The sequence below is a fragment of the Oncorhynchus kisutch genome, unplaced genomic scaffold (assembly GCF_002021735.2).
Source record: "Oncorhynchus kisutch isolate 150728-3 unplaced genomic scaffold, Okis_V2 Okis02a-Okis13b_hom, whole genome shotgun sequence".
NCBI classification, from domain to species: Eukaryota; Metazoa; Chordata; class Actinopteri; order Salmoniformes; family Salmonidae; genus Oncorhynchus; species Oncorhynchus kisutch.
Genome location: NW_022261979.1, coordinates 10,106,564 through 10,126,026, shown reverse-complemented (window position 1 = coordinate 10,126,026; position 19,463 = coordinate 10,106,564). Strand labels below are relative to the sequence as shown.

The 19,463-nt window shown below is 48.2% G+C and overlaps 1 protein-coding gene across 4 annotated transcripts in view; it reads right to left on the bottom strand.

The window, feature by feature from the left end:
• Positions 1-721: 721 nt before the first annotated feature.
• Positions 722-19,463, bottom strand: part of LOC116359309 (rab11 family-interacting protein 4A-like) — a 63,135-nt gene continuing 44,393 nt past the window's right edge. For 3 of the 4 annotated variants that reach the window (XM_031812118.1, XM_031812121.1, XM_031812120.1), the window contains 11 exons: positions 19,018-19,185; positions 18,486-18,620; positions 13,766-13,801; positions 12,701-12,806; positions 11,032-11,135; positions 10,239-10,379; positions 9,828-9,909; positions 9,518-9,655; positions 8,976-9,119; positions 7,494-7,637; positions 722-5,748 (listed from right to left, as the gene is read on the bottom strand). In XM_031812118.1, coding sequence (XP_031667978.1) covers positions 5,626-5,748; positions 7,494-7,637; positions 8,976-9,119; positions 9,518-9,655; positions 9,828-9,909; positions 10,239-10,379; positions 11,032-11,135; positions 12,701-12,806; positions 13,766-13,801; positions 18,486-18,620; positions 19,018-19,185 — 1,321 coding nt within the window. In that variant the 3' untranslated portion in view covers positions 722-5,625. The remainder of the gene's footprint in view (positions 5,749-7,493; positions 7,638-8,975; positions 9,120-9,517; positions 9,656-9,827; positions 9,910-10,238; positions 10,380-11,031; positions 11,136-12,700; positions 12,807-13,765; positions 13,802-18,485; positions 18,621-19,017; positions 19,186-19,463) is intronic. The other variant, XM_031812119.1, reaches the window with a different exon arrangement.

Below are 19,463 nucleotides of genomic sequence, written 5' to 3'. Positions count from 1 at the left end.
ATACAATTTGCAATTTTTTTTAGCAGTATTACTTTAGTGCCTTGTTGCAAACAGGATGCACATTTTGGAATGTTTTTATTCTGTACATAAGCAAGGTTTTAAATGATGTTTTAGTCATGTATTATACCTGTTTGGGCTTCTTGAGGGCAGTTTGCAGTCCACATGATTAGTATGTTCCGGCCCCCTGTCTGAATCTAGCTGATGATCCCTGGCAGGGGAAGCAGGGTAGCCTAGTGGTTAGAGGGGCGACAGGGTAGCCTTGTGGTTAGAGGGGCGACAGGGTAGCCTAGTGGTTAGAGGGGCGACAGGGTAGCCTAGTGGTTAGAGAGTTGGACTAGTAACCAGAAGGTTGCAAGTTCAAATCCCCGAGCTGACAAGGTACAAATCTGTCGTTCTGCCCCTGAACAAGGCAGAACACACTGTTCCTCATTGAAAATAAGAATTTGTTCTTAACTGACTTTCCTGGTTAAATAAAGGTTCAATAAATAAAACGCTGATTTAAAAATGTAATAGTATGTAAACACAGCCTATGAGTTTTATAGGAACTAATTCTCTGCTGATTTAGAAATGAGACAAAGTACATGACTTGTTACGTAAACCATTTCCAACGTCATACATAAAGCATCCATCTCATAACATGTAACATTCATAAAAACAGGCCTACATTTCACTTAAATAAGACATTGTAAAGTGTCATTAGAAAACACACTAGAGCCACTCAGTCATGCCAAAGCAAATTCATTTTATTTAAATTTTCAAGTTTGTACAACATCCTATAAGTCCCTGTCAGACCTACAGTACATGAGCAGAACAACATCAGCGATCTTTTAGCATGAGGTGAACACATCACGATATCTCTATCTAAAGCCTGTTCAAATACCTCACAGATGCATCCTCCCATCCTCGAAGTCATCACTGATCTGACAATGTTAAGACAGGTGTAAACATGATGGCAAACATGCATTCACTTAATCCAATCCCTTCCTAATCCGTGATTATATTACCTCAAGGAGAAGATGATGGTAGGATGCATTCTTAAAGTACCCAAAACAGGGTCAGAGCTTCACAGTACTCAACCATGGGATTTTTTCAAGCCTTGGCTGGTTTCAGTCACACAGAGTTAGAATGATTCTAATTCTCTAGTTCCAGACTCAGCCTATAGATGTTGTTTATCAGTCCAAGGATCGTCATCCTATAGTAAACACAGTCGCTACGACAACGTCATTAACATGTGCTATACATTTCCAGGTCACACAGAATATCATCTCGAAGATAGAACTCTTATCTTATCGTCGTGGCGATTCATTCATTCATTCATTTTTTTTTACTGTATAAAATACTAGTGTTTAGGTTGGATGAGTCAGTGGCACATCAATACAAACTAACTAGATCCTGTAGAAACTTTACAACGTATGAACAATGCTACGACAACGTGTTGGAAAAGCTAACTGATATAAAAAGCTCACTCACGATGACCAACGGACAAACTAAAAAACATGAGAAAAATAACCTCAATCTAATGGGGACACCTCATTGCTCATTTACAAAAGGCACAAAGAAAAACAAGAAACTGAATAAGAGATGAGAACCCCATGAGAAACCATGAGAAACCATGAGAAACCCATGAGAAACCATGAGAAACCCATGAGAAACCCATGAGAAACCCATGAGAAACCATGAGAAACCCATGAGAAACCCATGAGAAACCCATGAGAAACCATGAGAAACCATGAGAAACCATGAGAAACCATGAGAAACCCATGAGAAACCCATGAGAAACCATGAGAAACCATGAGAAACCCATGAGAAACCATGAGAAACCCATGAGAAACCATGAGAAACCATGAGAAACCATGAGAAACCCATGAGAAACCATGAGAAACCATGAGAAACCCATGAGAAACCCATGAGAACATGAGAAAACATGAAAAACCATGAGAACCCATGAGAAACCCATGAGAAAGCATGAGAAACCCATGAGAAAGCATGAGAAACCCATGAGAAAACATGAGAAACAATGAGAAACCCATGTGAAACCCATGAGAAAACATGAGAACCCATGAGAAACCCATGAGAAAGCATGAGAAACCCATGAGAAACCCATGTGAAACCCATGAGAAACCATGAGAAACCCATGTGAAACCCATGAGAAACCCATGTGAAACCCATGAGAAACCCATGTGAAACCCATGAGAAACCCATGAGAAACCCATGTGAAACCCATGAGAACCCATGAGAAAACAGCTCATTAGTATAATTTGTGCAACAAAGCAAAACTAGTGTTAGTGTGACATCACACCGACTGTCTACACAGACTCTTCTTCAGAGACACAGTTATTAACGAGGTGAAATCAATGACCTGAAGTCGTGGCTATCTATCCATCTACAGTACAGTGGATTCAACAAGCTACTGTGGTGTGTGTGTGTGTATATGGGTGGCACAGTACAATCATGACATACACAGAAAAGAGCTATCTCAATCTATAGGTATTACAGAACCTATACACTCTATATATGAGCTGCTGCCCCCCCCCCCTACATACACCCTAGATCCAGGGATTATCGTCGTGGCGATTCATTGATTATAGTGACTACCATGTTGTTCTCCATAAATGGACAGATCTCACCCCCAATGCTCTGACATCTCCTTACCCTCATTCCAGTCTGATCAAAAGACCGTCCGAACTTAACAAGTCCCCAACATTTATCATTTTATAGATCTGTATGAAAAATAAACATTTCACCTTTATAGACATTGTCCTAACAACTCATGTGACTTATTCTCTTAGAGGCAAATCCTAACTTCCATTTAGGTAACGTTTTCACCTCGTCTCCCATTTACATCAAGGCATGACTGAGTGAACATTTTGACTTCCGTGGAACGTTAGGTTTCTCCCCTAAATAACTACCACCTTGATACCTCTCGTTGGCCTTTCTCAAAGTCCTGGGTGGGGTCGTGTTCCCTATTAGGGCCCACCGTAGCAAAAACGTTTTGCAACGGAAAACAAAAAACATTTGTTCTTATTGGACAAGTTCAGGTAGGTACTTGTACCGTTCGACTCAGTTTCAAAACAATGTATCCCTATTGAACAGGACCCTATGTTTTCAGTGTAGAATTACATGAGGACCGTAATACTACGCTCATCTCCACATAACACATAACTCTGTGCACGGTGGTTATACACTACTACACTCATCTCCTATAGCAACACATAACTCTGTGCACAGTGGTTATACACTACTACCCTCATCTCCTATAGCAACACTACTACCCTCATCTCCTATAGCAACACATAACTCTGTGCACAGTGGTTATACACTACTACACTCATCTCCTACAGCAACACATAACTCTGTGCACAGTGGTTATACACTACTACCCTCATCTCCTATAGCAACACATAACTCTGTGCACAGTGGTTATACACTACTACCCTCATCTCCTACAGCAACACATAACTCTGTGCACAGTGGTTATACACTACTACCCTCATCTCCTATAGCAACACATAACTCTGTGCACGGTGGTTATACACTACTACCCTCATCTCCTATAGCAACACATAACTCTGTGCACAGTGGTTATACACTACTACACTCATCTCCTACAGCAACACATAACTCTGTGCACGGTGGTTATACACTACTACATAGCACAACAAGCTGGTTATACTCCTAGTATTACCTACACGGTCTATGCATCCCCAATGGCACCCTAATCCCTATGGGCCCTGGTCCAAAGTAGTGCACTATATAGGGAACAGGGTATCATTGGGCCCTTGTCCAAAGTAGTGCACTATATAGGGAACAGGGTATCATTGGGCCCTGGTCCAATGTAGTGCACTATAATAGGGAACAGGGTATCATTGGGCCCTGGTCCAAAGTAAAGCACTATATAGGGAACAGGGTATCATTGGGCCCTGGTCCAAAGTAGTGCACTATATAGGGAACAGGGAGTCATTATTATTAACACTTTGTTCACTATGCATCGTTAAGCCTATAAACAACGCTATGACACCAGTACGACGCCTGTCTTAAATGCTTATGACAGGTTATAACCTTCACGCCCAGAGAGTAACTGGATCATAGAATCAGAAGGTATAATCTTCATGTCCCCCCGACCAGAGGAATCAGCGTGGAGACTAAACTTGGGGTGAGTCTCAGTGGTCTGATAGTGGCCTCATCTCCTTACTTTCCTTTCCTTTCCTTGATTGACATGAGGGAGAGGGAGGGAGGGAGGATGACAGGAGGGAGCGGGAGGGAGAATGAGGGAGGGAGGGAGGATGACAGGAGGGAGGGAGGGAGAATGAGGGAGGGAGGGAGGGAGGAGGACAGGAGGGGGAGGGAGGGAGGAGGACAGGAGGGGGAGGGAGGGATGAGTCTCAGTGGTCTGAAGTGGCCTCATCTCCTTCCCTTCCTTTCCTTTTCAGAGAAGACAGGACAGGTGAAAGGAAGTATCTGAGTGGGGCATCTTTCACCTGTCCTGTCAGTGTAGAGGAAAGAGAAGACAAAGAAGAGGAAGTGACTATTGAGACACACCCTTGGTCCCCGTTGCACACCTCACGGTTGATTGCTACTGTATCCCGGCATCAAACATCCGAACGGTCCATAATATGACCAACGACTCCCATCTCTACCAAGCTATCAGACCTTAACCCGAAGGAATCTTAAAATCCCTTGTCTTAACCTACCCACACTATCTGTTACACTTCCTCGTCCGCTCACCTACGACCTTCACCTTTTGAACGTGATTGAACAGCTCAGTTAGCCAATCAAAAGTGGCGCGCTCCGGTTTGCAAATATTCCCATTGTTAAATCAGTAATAAATGATGACATCATTGTAGGCTAGTGGACAGTCATCCTGGAGCTCGTGAACCCAGAGAGAGTGTGTGTCAACATAACGTAGAATAATTATCATCATCATAAAGTGAACACCATCATAATACTGCTAGTCTCCGGATAGTGTCATTCAGTAGCACAGTTTCTCTTCTTGGCAACATAATAACAGTTCATCATTGGTGGGCTAGATAAAGGAGGCGGGACATCTAACAGTTGATTGACAGATAGAGTAGACGGCGAGTTTCAGCTGTAAACCACAGACAGCTGTCAGTTGTTTTACGTTCTGTCTCACCCCCTGGCGTGGAAGTGTGTGTGTGTGTGTTTAACTGGTACTCTTGATCTCCAGGATAGAGGGGTTGTGGTCCAGAATGGCCAGGATGGAAGTGTGTGTTTAACTGGTACTCTTGATCTCCAGGATAGAGGGGTTGTGGTCCAGAATGGCCAGGATGGAAGTGTGTGTGTGTGAGTGTGTGTTTAACTGGTACTCTTGATCTCCAGGATAGAGGGGTTGTGGTCCAGAATGGCCAGGATGGAAGTGTGTGTGTGTGTGTGTGAGTGTGTGTGTGTTTAACTGGTACTCTTGATCTCCAGGATAGAGGGGTTGTGGTCCAGAATGGCCAGGATGGAAGTGTGTGTGTGTGTGTGTGTTTAACTGGTACTCTTGATCTCCAGGATAGAGGGGTTGTGGTCCAGAATGGCCAGGATGGAAGTGTGTGTTTAACTGGTACTCTTGATCTCCAGGATAGAGGGGTTGTGTTCCAGAATGGCCAGGATGGAAGTGTGTGTTTAACTGGTACTCTTGATCTCCAGGATAGAGGGGTTGTGGTCCAGAATGGCCAGGATGATTTTATCCATATACTGTCTCAGACGGAGGTTAACACACTCCTGCTCCTTCAGAGCATCCACCAACTAGAGGAGACGAGGGAGGAGGAGGAGGACAGGAGGGGGAGGGAGGGAACGGGGAGAGGGAGGGAGGACAGGAGGGAGAGGGAGAGAGGGAGGGAACGGGGAGAGAGAGGGAGGACAGGAGGGAGAGGGAGGGAACGGGGAGAGAGAGGGAGGACAGGAGGGAGAGGGAGGGAACGGGGAGAGAGAGGGAGGACAGGAGGGAGAGGGGGGGAACGAGGAGAGGGAGGGAGGACAGGAGGGAGAGGGAGGGAACGGGGAGAGGGAGGGAGGGAGAGGGAGGGAACGGGGAGAGGGAGGGAGGGAGAGGGAGGGAACGGGGGGAGGGAGGGAGGGAGGGAGGGAGGAGGACAGGAGGGAGAGGGAGGGAACGGGGAGAGGGAGGAAGGGAGGAGATCAGGAGGAGGAGGACAGGAGGGAGAGGGAGGGAACGGGGAGAGGGAGGGAGGGAGAGGAGGACAGGAGGGAGAAGGAGGGAACGGGGAGAGGGAGGGAGGGAGGACAGGAGGGAGAGGGAGGAGGACAGGAGGGAGAGAGGAAGGGGTAGAGAGAGAGCGAGAGAGAATGTCAATCAAAATATTTTTTTAAACAAATAAAATTACATTTGACACAAAGTGACTAACATGAGCCTGTAGCTCAACCGTCCCCTCTCCTGCTGATTTCTGTATGTCACTCTACCCTACCCCACTCTACTCTACCCCACTCTACTCTACCCCACTCTACCCTACCCCACTCTACCCCATTCTACTCTACCCCAATCTATTCTACCCTACTCCACTCTACCCTACCCCACTCTACCCTACCCCACCCCATTCTACTCTACCCTACTCCACTCTACCCTACCCCACTCTACTCTACCCTACTCTACCCCACTCTACTCTACCCCATTCTACTCTACTCTACCCCATTCTACTCTACCCCACTCTACTCTACTCTACCCCACTCTACTCTACTCTACCCCACTCTACTCTACTCTACCCCACTCTACTCTACTCTACCCCATTCCACTCTACCCTACCCCACTCTACCCTACCCCACTCTACCCTACCCCACTCTACCCTACCCCACTCTACCCTACCCTACCCCACTCTACTCTACCCCACCCCACCCTACCCCACCCCACTCTACCCTACCCCACTCTACCCTACCCCACTCTACCCTACCCCACTCCACTCTACCCTACCCCAATCTACCCTACCCCAATCTACCCTACCCCACTCTACCCTACCCCACTCTATCCTACCCCACTCTACTCTACCCCACTCTACTCTACCCCACTCTACCCTACTCCACTCCACTCTACCCTACTCCACTCTACTTTACCCCACTCTACCCTACCCCACTCTACTCTACTCCACTCCACTCCATCCCACCCTACCCCACTCTACCCCACCCTACCCCACCCCACTCTACTCTACCCCACTCTACTCTACCCCACCCCACTCTACCCTACCCCACTCTACCCTACCCCACTCTACCCTACCCCACTCTACTCTACCCCACTCCACTCTACCCCTCTCCACTCTACCCCTCTCCACTCTACCCTACTCCACCCTACTCCACTCCACCCCACTCTACCCCACTCCACTCTACCCCACCCCACTCTACCCCACTCTACTCTACCCCTCAGACCCTCTCACCTCGTCCCTAGAAGCTTTGTCTATCTCAGCAGCCAGTGACTGGGCCTTGGTGTGGCTCTACCCCACCCCACTCTACCCCACTCTACTCTACCCCTCAGACCCTCTCACCTCGTCCCTAGATGCGTTGTCTATCTCAGCAGCCAGTGACTGGGCCTTGGTGTGGCAGGCAAACAGGTTCTTAGCTTCATACAGACTCAGACTGAGGATCTGACTGTTCAGGTCATCGTTCTGGTCCCGCAGCTTAAAGTTCTCCTGTAGGGTGGAGAGAGAGGGAGAGGGGGGGAAGGTGGAGAGAGATGAAGGAAGGAAGGAAGGAAGGAAGGAAGGAAGGAAGGAAGGAAGGAGGGTAGAGAGAGATGAAGGAAGGAAAGAGGGAAGAGGAAGGAGAAAGAGCAGTTAGAATATAAACTCTGAGAAAATGTTTCTAATATTGAACACCTTCCTGATATTGAGTTTCACCTCCTTTTGCCCTCAGAACAGCCTCAATTCGTTGGGGTTTTGTGTATGTCTCTGTGTGTGTGTGTACACGTTCAGCGGGTGTGTGTGTGTGTACACGTTCAGCGGGTGTGTGTGTGTACACGTTCAGCGGGTGTGTGTGTGTGTGTACACGTTCAGCGGGTGTGTGTGTGTACACGTTCAGCGGGTGTGTGTGTACACGTTCAGCGGGTGTGTGTGTACACGTTCAGCGGGTGTGTGTGTGTGTGTACACGTTCACGGTGCGTGTGTGTACACGTTCAGCGGGTGTGTGTGTGTGTACACGTTCAGCGTGTGTACACGTTCAGCGTGTGTGTGTGTGTGTACACGTTCAGCGTGTGTGTGTACACGTTCAGCGTGTGTGTGTGTACACGTTCAGCGTGTGTACACGTTCAGCGTGTGTACACGTTCAGCGTGTGTGTGTGTACACGTTCAGCGTGTGTGTGTGTACACGTTCAGCGTGTGTACACGTTCAGCGTGTGTACACGTTCAGCGTGTGTACACGTTCAGCGTGTGTGTGTGTACACGTTCAGCGTGTGTACACGTTCAGCGTGTGTACACGTTCAGCGTGTGTACACGTTCAGCGTGTGTACACGTTCAGCGTGTGTGTGTGTGTACACGTTCAGCGTGTGTGTGTGTGTACACGTTCAGCGTGTGTGTGTGTGTACACGTTCAGCGTGTGTGTGTGTGTACACGTTCAGCGTGTGTGTGTGTGTACACGTTCAGCGTGTGTGTGTGTGTACACGTTCAGCGTGTGTGTGTGTGTACACGTTCAGCGTGTGTGTGTGTGTACACGTTCAGCGTGTGTGTGTGTGTACACGTTCAGCGTGCGTGTGTGTACACGTTCAGCGTGCGTGTGTGTGTGTACACGTTCAGCGTGCGTGTGTGTGTACACGTTCAGCGTGCGTGTGTGTGTACACGTTCAGCGTGCGTGTGTGTGTGAGTACACGTTCTGAGTGTGTGTGTGTGTCTGTGTGTGTCTATGTGTGTGTGTGTGTGTGTGTGTGTGTGTGTGTGTACACGTTCTGAGTGTGTGTGTGTGTGTGTGTCTGTGTGTCTATGTGTGTGTGTGTGTGTCTATGTGTGTGTGTGTGTGTGTGTGTGTGTGAGCCTCACCTGTTTGAGTCTCTTGACCTCATGCTCCATCTCTATTTCCCGTGTCTTGGCGTTGTATTCTGATAGCCCCGCCCCCTGCCCCGCCTCTGAACCCAGCTTAAACAGCTGCAAGTGCTCCAACTCCCTACGCAGGTCCTCTATCAACTACAAAGATGGAGTGAGGGGGGGTGGAGAGGGAGGGGGGGTGGAGAGGGAGGGGAGAGAGGGAGGGGGAGATGGAGGGAGAGAGGGACAGAGGGAGGGACAGAGGGGGAGGGAGGGAGAGAGGGAGGGGGAGATGGGGAGGGAGGTACAGAGGGAGGGACAGAGGGGGAGGGAGATGGGGAGGGACAGAGTGGGAGGGGGAGATGGGGAGGGACAGAGAGGGAGGGGGAGAGGGGGAGGGGACAGAGAGGGAGGGAGAGTTTGTCTGTCACATCAATGTAGTTTCCTAGGTGTTTAGAAGTTAAAATATAGAAGATGGTGAATTTGGTCACTAAAGCAGTTGAGTGCAATAGGAACGAATGGAGGAAAATATATATTGTGTGTGTGTGTGTCCATACCTCTTGCATGGCCTCTCTCTCCTTCTGGAATTCATGTCTGTTCTGCCACAGCTTGTCCATCATCTTCCTGTAGAGGTCCATCTCATCCTTCAGCCTCAGACTGGTGTCCTCCAACCGGTCTGTCATACGCTGCTTCTCCTGGGAGAGGGGAGAGGGGAGAGAGGGAGATGGGGGAGAGTTATCCATTGACAGACAGGCAGATAGGCAGATAGACAGACAGGCAGATAGACAGACAGACAGGCAGACATACAGACAGGCAGACAGACAGACAGGCAGATAGACAGGACAGGCAGACTTTATGACCACCCACCTGGTCTAGTTTCTCAGTCTGAGACTTCAGTTTACACACGTTCAGTTTCATCTCCCCATTCTCCTCCTCCAGCTGCTGAACTCTATAGAGAAAACAGTTACCCAGATATCTACCATTTCTACTACCAATTTACAGCTGTTCGTTAATAAGGTGTTCCTGCGTGTTACTAAGGTGTTCCTGCGCGTTACTAAGGTGTTCCTGTGCGTTACTAAGGTGGTGTTCCTGTGCGTTACTAAGGTGGTGTTCCTGTGCGTTACTAAGGTGGTGTTCCTGTGCGTTACTAAGGTGGTGTTCCTGTGCGTTACTAAGGTGGTGTTCCTGTGCGTTCCTAAGGTGCGCTTCATTTCGCTTGGACTTTTGGGACTACTTCATTGGTTCCATTGAACCAGAAAAACTCAAGAGTGTGTGTACCTGTTACTGAGCAGCTCTATGTCCGTGTTCTTGTCTCTCTCCATCTTGCAGTAGGTCTCTCTGTGTCTATGTGTCTCTTCCTCCAGGGTCTGATCTGCTCTGCTCTCCTGATCCTTCAGCTGCTCCTCCAGCTCATGAACCCTGGGAGACAGAGAGACGCACAACATCGTCATTACACAAGTGTAATCGATATCAATTACAAGTCTTTAAAAAAAAACAGTGCGGCCGCGATTCAATCAGAGGCATGTCGTCAACACTATCAACAACACACCATTTTAAACGGACATTTTCCTTGACATTAGCAGAGATGGAATTTTACGCTAAACACTGCAGCTGTCAAGCTCAAATCTAAATGAGATTTAAATGTCAAGTGTCACTTGTCAACGACGACGTGTCTTTGATTGAATCCCGTTCCGTCTTTCTATTCGAGAAGTTTACACTCATGTTATCTGATATTTAAAGTACTTCTGTGTCTTTGAGTACTGCATTTTCAAAGACACAGCCCAAAAACAAGTACTTCTATTTGAGTATTTGAATAGTTATTGTAAAAAACTAAATAGTCTGCAAAATTGTATTTCAAATATTTAAATCCACTCCTATGCATTTAACCCAGGTATTTGAAAATAGTATTTGAAAATTCTAGCAAATACTTTCCAAGTGTATTTCCAAATACATTACAATATTGAAAATATATCTGAATATTTATACTTAATAATTTATGTGAAAGAAATTGAGATATTTGACATGCTATAGTATTTGATTCCAGGTCTGGTGTGTATACAGTATATCTCACCTGTGTACTAGCTGTGTGTTGCCCTGTTTGAGTTTACACTTGAGGTCTCCATTAGCCAGACTGTCATTCTCCAGCTCGGTCACCTTCTTCTCCAGGTAACTCACCTGAGGACAGACACATAGGTTCAGGTGAGACCAAAGAAACGGGACCCGATGCCTCTAGTGTCCCGTCCAGGGGGTAAAGCCCTGTGGTAGTCTAGTGTCCTGTCCAGGGGGTAAAGCCCTGTGGTAGTCTAGTGTCCTGTCCAGGGGGTAAAGCCCTGTGGTAGTCTAGTGTCCTGTCCAGGGGGTAAAGCCCTGTGGTAGTCTAGTGTCCTGTCCAGGGGGTAAAGCCCTGTGGTAGTCTAGTGTCCTATCTAGGGGGTAAAGCCCTGTGGTAGTCTAGTATCCTGTCCAGGAGGTAAAGCCCTGTGGTAGTCTAGTGTCCTGTCCAGGGGGTAAAGCCCTGTGGTAGTCTAGTGTCCTGTCCAGGGGGTAAAGCCCTGTGGTAGTCTAGTGTCCTGTCCAGGGGGTAAAGCCCTGTGGTAGTCTAGTGTCCTGTCCAGGGGGTAAAGCCCTGTGGTAGTCTAGTGTCCTGTCCAGGGGGTAAAGCCCTGTGGTAGTCTAGTGTCCTGTCCAGGGGGTAAAGCCCTGTGGTAGTCTAGTGTCCTGTCCAGGGGGTAAAGCCCTGTGGTAGTCTAGTGTCCTGTCCAGGGGGTAAAGCCCTGTGGTAGTCTAGTGTCCTGTCCAGGGGATAAATCCCTGTGGTAGTCTAGTGTCCTGTCCAGGGGGTAAAGCCCTGTGGTAGTCCAGTGTCCTGTCTAGGGGGTAAAGCCCTGTGGTAGTCTAGTATCCTGTCCTAGAGGTAAAGCCCTGTGGTAGTCTAGTGTCCTGTCCAGGGGGTAAAGCCCTGTGGTAGTCTAGTGTCCTGTCCTAGGGGTAAATCCCTGTGATAGTCCAGTGTCCTGTCTAGGGGGTAAAGCCCTGTGGTAGTCTAGTATCCTGTCCTAGAGGTAAAGCCCTGTGGTAGTCTTGTGTCCTGTCCAGGGGGTAAAGCCCTGTGGTAGTCTAGTGTCCTGTCCAGGGGATAAATCCCTGTGGTAGTCTAGTGTCCTGTCCAGGGGGTAAAGCCCTGTGGTAGTCTAGTGTCCTGTCCTAGGGGTAAATCCCTGTGATAGTCCAGTGTCCTGTCTAGGGGGTAAAGCCCTGTGGTAGTCTAGTATCCTGTCCTAGAGGTAAAGCCCTGTGGTAGTCTAGTGTCCTGTCCAGGGGGTAAAGCCCTGTGATAGTCTAGTGTCCTGTCCAGGGGGTAAAGCCCTGTGGTAGTCTAGTGTCCTGTCCAGGGGGTAAAGCCCTGTGGTAGTCTAGTGTCCTGTCCAGGGGGTAAAGCCCTGTGGTAGTCTAGTGTCCTGTCCAGGGGGTAAAGCCCTGTGGTAGTCTAGTGTCCTGTCCAGGGGGTAAAGCCCTGTGGTAGTCTAGTGTCCTGTCCAGGGGGTAAAGCCCTGTGGTAGTCTAGTGTCCTGTCCTAGGGGTAAATCCATGTGATAGTCCAGTGTCCTGTCTAGGGGGTAAAGCCCTGTGGTAGTCTAGTGTCCTGTCCAGGTGGTAAAGCCCTGTGGTAGTCTAGTGTCCTGTCCAGGTGGTAAAGCCCTGTGTGTGTGTCTGTGTGTGTCTGTACAGTGTGTGTTTACCTTCTCAGTAATGTCCACATCGCAAGAGTCGATGGAGTCTCTGAACAGGTCCTCTGTGCTTCCCTGACTGCTGCTAAAAGCACTGTGGTTGTGTTGGAACAACTGACTGTAGAGGGGAGGAGGAGGAGGAAGAGAGGAGTGGAGAGGAGAGGAGAGGAGAGGAGGGGAGGAAGAGAGGAGAGAGGAGGAGGAGAGGAGGAGGAAGAGAGGAGGAGGAGAGGAGGAGGAAGAGAGGAGAGGAGGAGGAAGAGAGGAGAGGAGGAGGAAGAGAGGAGGAGGAGGAAGATAGGAGGAGGAGGAAGAGAGGAGAGGAGGAAGAGGAGGAGGAGGAGAGGAGGAGGAGGAAGGGAGGAGGAGGAAGAAGGAGGAAAGGGGGAGGAGGAGAGGAGACAAGGAAAATAGGAGAAAGAGAGTAGAAAGGAGAGGAAGAGGGGGAGGAGGAGAGGAAAAAGATGAAGAGGTGGGTAATTAACTGTGTGATTAATTTTTTATATAACATTTTTCCCAAAGTGTAAGAGGGAGATAAGAGACTAAAACAACTGAACAGCTGATCCATCAGTACAGTACAGTCCCTCCCTCTACCAGCCACCTGAGCCATCAGTACAGTACAGTCCCTCCCTCTACCAGCCACCTGATCCATCAGATAACCCCAGTACAGTCCCTCCCTCTACCAGCCACCTGATCCATCAGATAACCCCAGTACACCCGATCCATCAGATAACCCCAGTATAGTCCCTCCCTCTACCAGCCACCTGATCCATCAGATAACCCCAGTACAGTCCCCCCCTCTACCAGCCACCTGATCCATCAGTACAGTCCCTCTCCCTCTACCAGCCACCTGATCCATCAGATAACCCCAGTACACCTGATCCATCAGTACAGTCCCTCTCCCTCTACCAGCCACCTGATCCATCAGATAACCCCAGTACACCTGATCCATCAGTACAGTCCCTCTCCCTCTACCAGCCACCTGATCCATCAGATAACCCCAGTACACCTGATCCATCAGTACAGTCCCTCGCCCTCCTACCTTTCTGTTGTAAAAAGATGATCTCAGTAACTTACCGTCCAAAGGCAGTGCTGGATATCTTTCTGTTGGGGCTGTAAAAAGATAAACAGGAAAATCAGAAATGTTATTGTATAGGATTGGTTTATAACACAGAGCATGGAATAGGGTTTGTTTATAACACAGGGCATGGAATAGGGTTGGTTTATAACAGGGCATGGAATATGGTTGGTTTATAACACAGGGCATGGAATAGGGTTTGTTTATAACAGGGCTTGGTATAGGGTTGGTTTATAACACACGGCATGGCATAGGGTTGGTTTATAACACAGGGCATGGCATAGGGTTGGTTTATAACACAGGGCATGGTAAAGGGTTGGTTTATAACACAGGGTATGGTATAGGGCTGGTTTATAACACAGGGCATGGCATAGGGTTGGTTTATAACACAGGGCATGGTATAGGGTTGGTTTATAACAGGGCATGGAATAGGGTTGGTTTATAACACAGGGCATGGCATAGGGTTTGTTTATAACAGGGCATGGCATAGAGTTGGTTTATAACAGGGCATGGAATAGGGTTGGTTTATAACACAGGGCGTGGTAAAGGGTTGGTTTATAACAGGGCATGGAATAGGGTTGGTTTATAACACAGGGCATGGAATAGGGTTGGTTTATAACACAGGGCATGTTATAGGGTTGGTTTATAACACAGGGCATGGAATAGGGTTGGTTTATAACACAGGGCATGGTATAGGGTTGGTTTAAAACAGGGCATGGAATAGGGTTGGTTTATAACACAGGGCATGGTAAAGGGTTGGTTTATAACAGGGCATGGAATAGGGTTGGTTTATAACACAGGGCATGGTAAAGGGTTGGTTTATAACAGGGCATGGAATAGGGTTGGTTTATAACACAGGGCATGGAATAGGGTTGGTTTATAACACAGGGCATGGTAAAGGGTTGGTTTATAACACAGGGCATGGAATAGGGTTGGATTATAACACAGGGCATGGAATAGGGTTGGTTTATAACACAGGGCATGGTATAGGATTGGTTTATAACAGTGCATGGTATAGGGTTGGTTTATAACAGGGCATGGTATAGGGTTGGTTTATAACACAGGGCGTGGTAAAGGGTTGGTTTATAACAGGGCATGGAATAGGGTTGGTTTATAACACAGGGCATGGAATAGGGTTGGTTTATAACACAGGGCATGTTATAGGGTTGGTTTATAACACAGGGCATGGAATAGGGTTGGTTTATAACACAGGGCATGGTATAGGGTTGGTTTAAAACAGGGCATGGAATAGGGTTGGTTTATAACACAGGGCATGGTAAAGGGTTGGTTTATAACAGGGCATGGAATAGGGTTGGTTTATAACACAGGGCATGGTAAAGGGTTGGTTTATAACAGGGCATGGAATAGGGTTGGTTTATAACACAGGGCATGGAATAGGGTTGGTTTATAACACAGGGCATGGTAAAGGGTTGGTTTATAACACAGGGCATGGAATAGGGTTGGATTATAACACAGGGCATGGAATAGGGTTGGTTTATAACACAGGGCATGGTATAGGATTGGTTTATAACAGTGCATGGTATAGGGTTGGTTTATAACAGGGCATGGTATAGGGTTGGTTTATAACAGGGCATGGTAAAGGGTTGGTCTTATAGTAAGGACAGGGCTGAGTGGGACTGGGAGCCGAGGAAGAGCATGGACCAGGGTTCAGGCAGGTTTAAAATCGTGGCTGGTGAACGGGGTCGGGGTGGAGAAGGGTTAGGACAGGTTTAGAAGCCTGGCTGGTGAACGGGGTCAGGGTGGAGCAGGGTTAGGACAGGTTTAGAAGCCTGGCTGGTGAACGGGTCAGGGTGGAGCAGGGTTAGGACAGGTTTAGAAGCCTGGCTGGTGAACGGGGTCAGGACAGGTTTAGAAGCCTGGCTGGTGAACGGGGTCAGGCTGGAACAGGGTTAGGACAGGTTTAGAAGCCTGGCTGGTGAACGGGGTCAGGGTCGGTAGTTACGTCAGTGCCAGGCAGGGATTAGTGAGGTAGATTAGATAACAAGAGGAAGGCTGTGGTGACATCAGGGAGAACCACGCTATATATAGATCACCTGAGTAATGTCCTGGGCTGTCCTGGGCTAGGATCCTATTAGAACCTGACCTGCTTTTACATAACACACACACACACAGCCTGCCAGGCATGTACGCCCAGAGACACAGATGTCTCACACACACACTCCCTGAGACACACATCAGCTTTACACTCATTACTGTGTTATAGCATCCTCAAGTGAAAGACATGGTGTGTGTGTGTGTGTGTGTGTGTGTGTGTGTGTGTGGTAACCATAGCTAAACTAACCAGCATCTTAAGAGAGTCTCACACACCACATCTCATCTCAAATGGAGTGTAACCATAGAAACACAACACACAGAACAGAGAGAGACATCCCATCTAGCCTGACCTCTACCTGGTCGTCAACAACATGGTGTGACTGCGGTACAAATGGCACCCTATTCCCTACAGTGTATAGTGCACTACTTTAGACCAGGCCCATAGGGCTCTGTATAGTGCACTACTTTAGACCAGGACCATAGGGCTCTGTATAGTGCACTACTTTAGACCAGGACCATAGGACTCTGAATAGTGCACTACTTTAGACCAGGACCATAGGGCTCTGTATAGTGCACTACTTTAGACCAGGACCATAGGACTCTGTATAGTGCACTACTTTAGACCAGGACCATAGGGCTCTGTATAGTGCACTACTTTAGACCAGGACCATAGGGCTCTGTATAGTGCACTACTTTGGCACTACTTTTACAAGGTTAAAAAATAATTATTTTTAATGGAAATAATAATTATGTTCTTCAAAATTTGCTTTCATCAAAGAATCCTCAATTTGCAGCAATTACAGCCTTGCAGACCTTTGGCGTTCTAGTTGTTAATTTGTTGAGGTAATCTGAAGAGATTTCACCCCATGCTTCCTGAAGCTCCTCCCACAAGTTGGATTGGCCTGATGGGCACTTCTTACGTACCATACGGTCAAGCTGCTCCCACAACAGCTCAATAGGGTTGAGATCCGGTGACTGTGCTGGCCACTCCATTATAGACAGAATACCAGCTGACTGCTTCTTCCCTAAATAGTTATTGCATAGTTTGGAGCTGTGCTTTGGGTCATTGTCCTGTTGTAGGAGGAAATTGGCTCCAATTAAGCATCGTCCACAGGGTATGGCATGGCATTGCAAAATGGAGCGGTAGCTTTCCTTCTTCAAGATCCCTTTTACCCTGTACAAGTCTCCCACTTGACCACCACCAACGCACCCCCAGACCGTCACCCCCAGACCGTCACCCCCAGACCGTCACCCCCAGACCGTCACCCCCAGACCGTCACCCCCCGACCGTCACCCCTGACCGTCACCCCCCGACCGTCACCCCCTGACCATCACCCCCTGTCCATCACCCCCTGACCATCACCCCCAGACCATCACCCCCAGACCATCACCCCCAGACCATCACCCCCAAATCACCCCCAGACCATCACCCACCGACCATCACCCCCAGACCATCACCCCCAGACCATCACATTGCCTCCACCATGGCGTCATCACTCCTCCAGCATCTTTTCAGTTTTTCTGCGTCTCACGAATGTTCTTCTTTATGATCCGAACACCTCAACCTTAGATCAGTCTGTCCATAATCCTTTTGTCCAATCTTCCTCTGTCCAGTGTCTGTGTTCTTTTTGCCCATCTTAATCTTTTCTTTTTATTGGCCAGTCTGAGACATGGCATCCCGGAGTCGTCTCTTCACTGTTGACGTTGAGACTGGACAGAGGAATTCTGCCTAGAAGGCCAGCATCCCGGAGTCGCCTCTTCACTGTTGACATTGAGACTGGACAGAGGAACTCTGCCTAGAAGGCCAGCATCCCGGAGTCGTCTCTTCACTGTTGATGTTGAGACTGGACAGAGGAACTCTGCCTAGAAGGCCAGCATCCCAGAGTCGCCTCTTCACTGTTGATGTTGAGACGGGTGTTTTGCGGGTACTATTTAATGAAGCTGCCAGTTGAGGACTTGTGAGGTGTCTCTTTCTCAAACTAGACACTCTAATGTACTTGTCCTCTTACTCAGTTGTGCCCCGGGGCCTCCCACTCCTCTTTCTATTCTGGTTAGAGCCAGTTTGTGCTGTTCTGTGAAGGGAGTAGTACACAGCGTTGTACGAGATGGCAATTACTCGCATGGAAAAGCCTTAATTTCCCAGAACAAGAATAGACTGATGAGTTTGTTTTTGGCCATTTTGAGGTTGTAATCGAACCAACGAATGCTGATGTTCCAGATACTCAACTAGTCTGAAGGCCAGTTTTATTGCTTCTATAAATCAGGAAAACAGTTTTCAGATGTGCTAACATAATTGCAAAAGGGTTTTCTAATGATCAATTAGCCTTTTAAAATTATAAACTTGGATTAGCGAACACAACGTACCATTGGAACACAGGGGTGATGGTTGCTGATAATGGGCCTCTGTATATTCTGCCGTTTCCAGCTACAATAGTCATTTACAACATTAACAATGTCTACACTGTATTTCTCATCAATTTGATGTTATTTTAATGGACAATTTAAAAAAACTTTTCTTTCAAAAACAAGGACATTTCTAAGTGACCCGCAACTTTTGAAAGGTAGTGTATATGTGTGCCCTGCGTGCTTGTGTGTGTGTGTGTGTGTGTGTATGTATGTGTGTGTGTGTGCACATTTGAATGTGTGTGCATGTATGTGTGTTACCTGTTGGCTCTGAGGTTGTTGAGCCTGGCCTCCAGGTCGTTGAGCAGGTTAACCTTCTTATAGCACTGAGAACAATAGACATCCAACATATCACTGTTGTACAGGTGACACATCTTCAGAGGGGTCTGACCAGCACTACAGAAACAGGGAGGGAGGGAGGGAGGGAGGGAGGGAGGGAGGGAGGGAGGGAGGGAGGGAGGGAGGGAGGGAGGGAGGGAGGGAGGGAGGGAGGGAGGGAGGGAGGGAGAGCCAGAAAGAGAGAGAAAGAGAGAGACAGAAAGAAAGAGAGAGAGAGAGAGAAAGAGACAGAGATAGACAAGGAGACAGAGAGAGACTATAATTACACACAGTGCTTTGTATCTGTCAATAGAACAGAGCAATAGGTTTCCTTCCTGTTACACATGAGTGGCTGAAAGGTGAAGAGTGTGTGTTGGTGCAGCATGTAAAGGGCAGAGTGTGTCAGTCATTGGGGGCCAACTGTCATTGATGAATGTCCTGCACGCTGTGTGAGTTTACTCTATGTGCCACTAACCTGGAGGGCAGGGAGGAGCCGAGGTCTGAGAAGCCGTTGGTGCGAGCATCATCGTCGGGGCAAGGGCTGCTGGGAGTGTAGTCCACGTCCTCCCCCTCTCCGTAGTCCTCAAACTGTTCCTCCCCCGAGAAGACGGACGCAGAAGCAGAGCCAATCAGCTGGCCAGAACTACAGCCAATCAGAACACAAAGAACATGAGTCAACGTATTAATCCTTATGGCCCCGCTCCCATACGGTCCCGGACTCCCCATCACCTAGGCCCCTCAAATTCTCATCTGAACCTGGAAGACATTCCTACTGTTTTTGTTCATACCTCCCCTCGAATCAGGGACTGATTTAGACCTGGGACAGCAGGGACTGATTTAGACCTGGGACATCAGGAGGGTGATTCCCCTCTAATCAGGGCCTGATTTAGACCTGGGACACCAGGTGGGTGATTCCCCTCT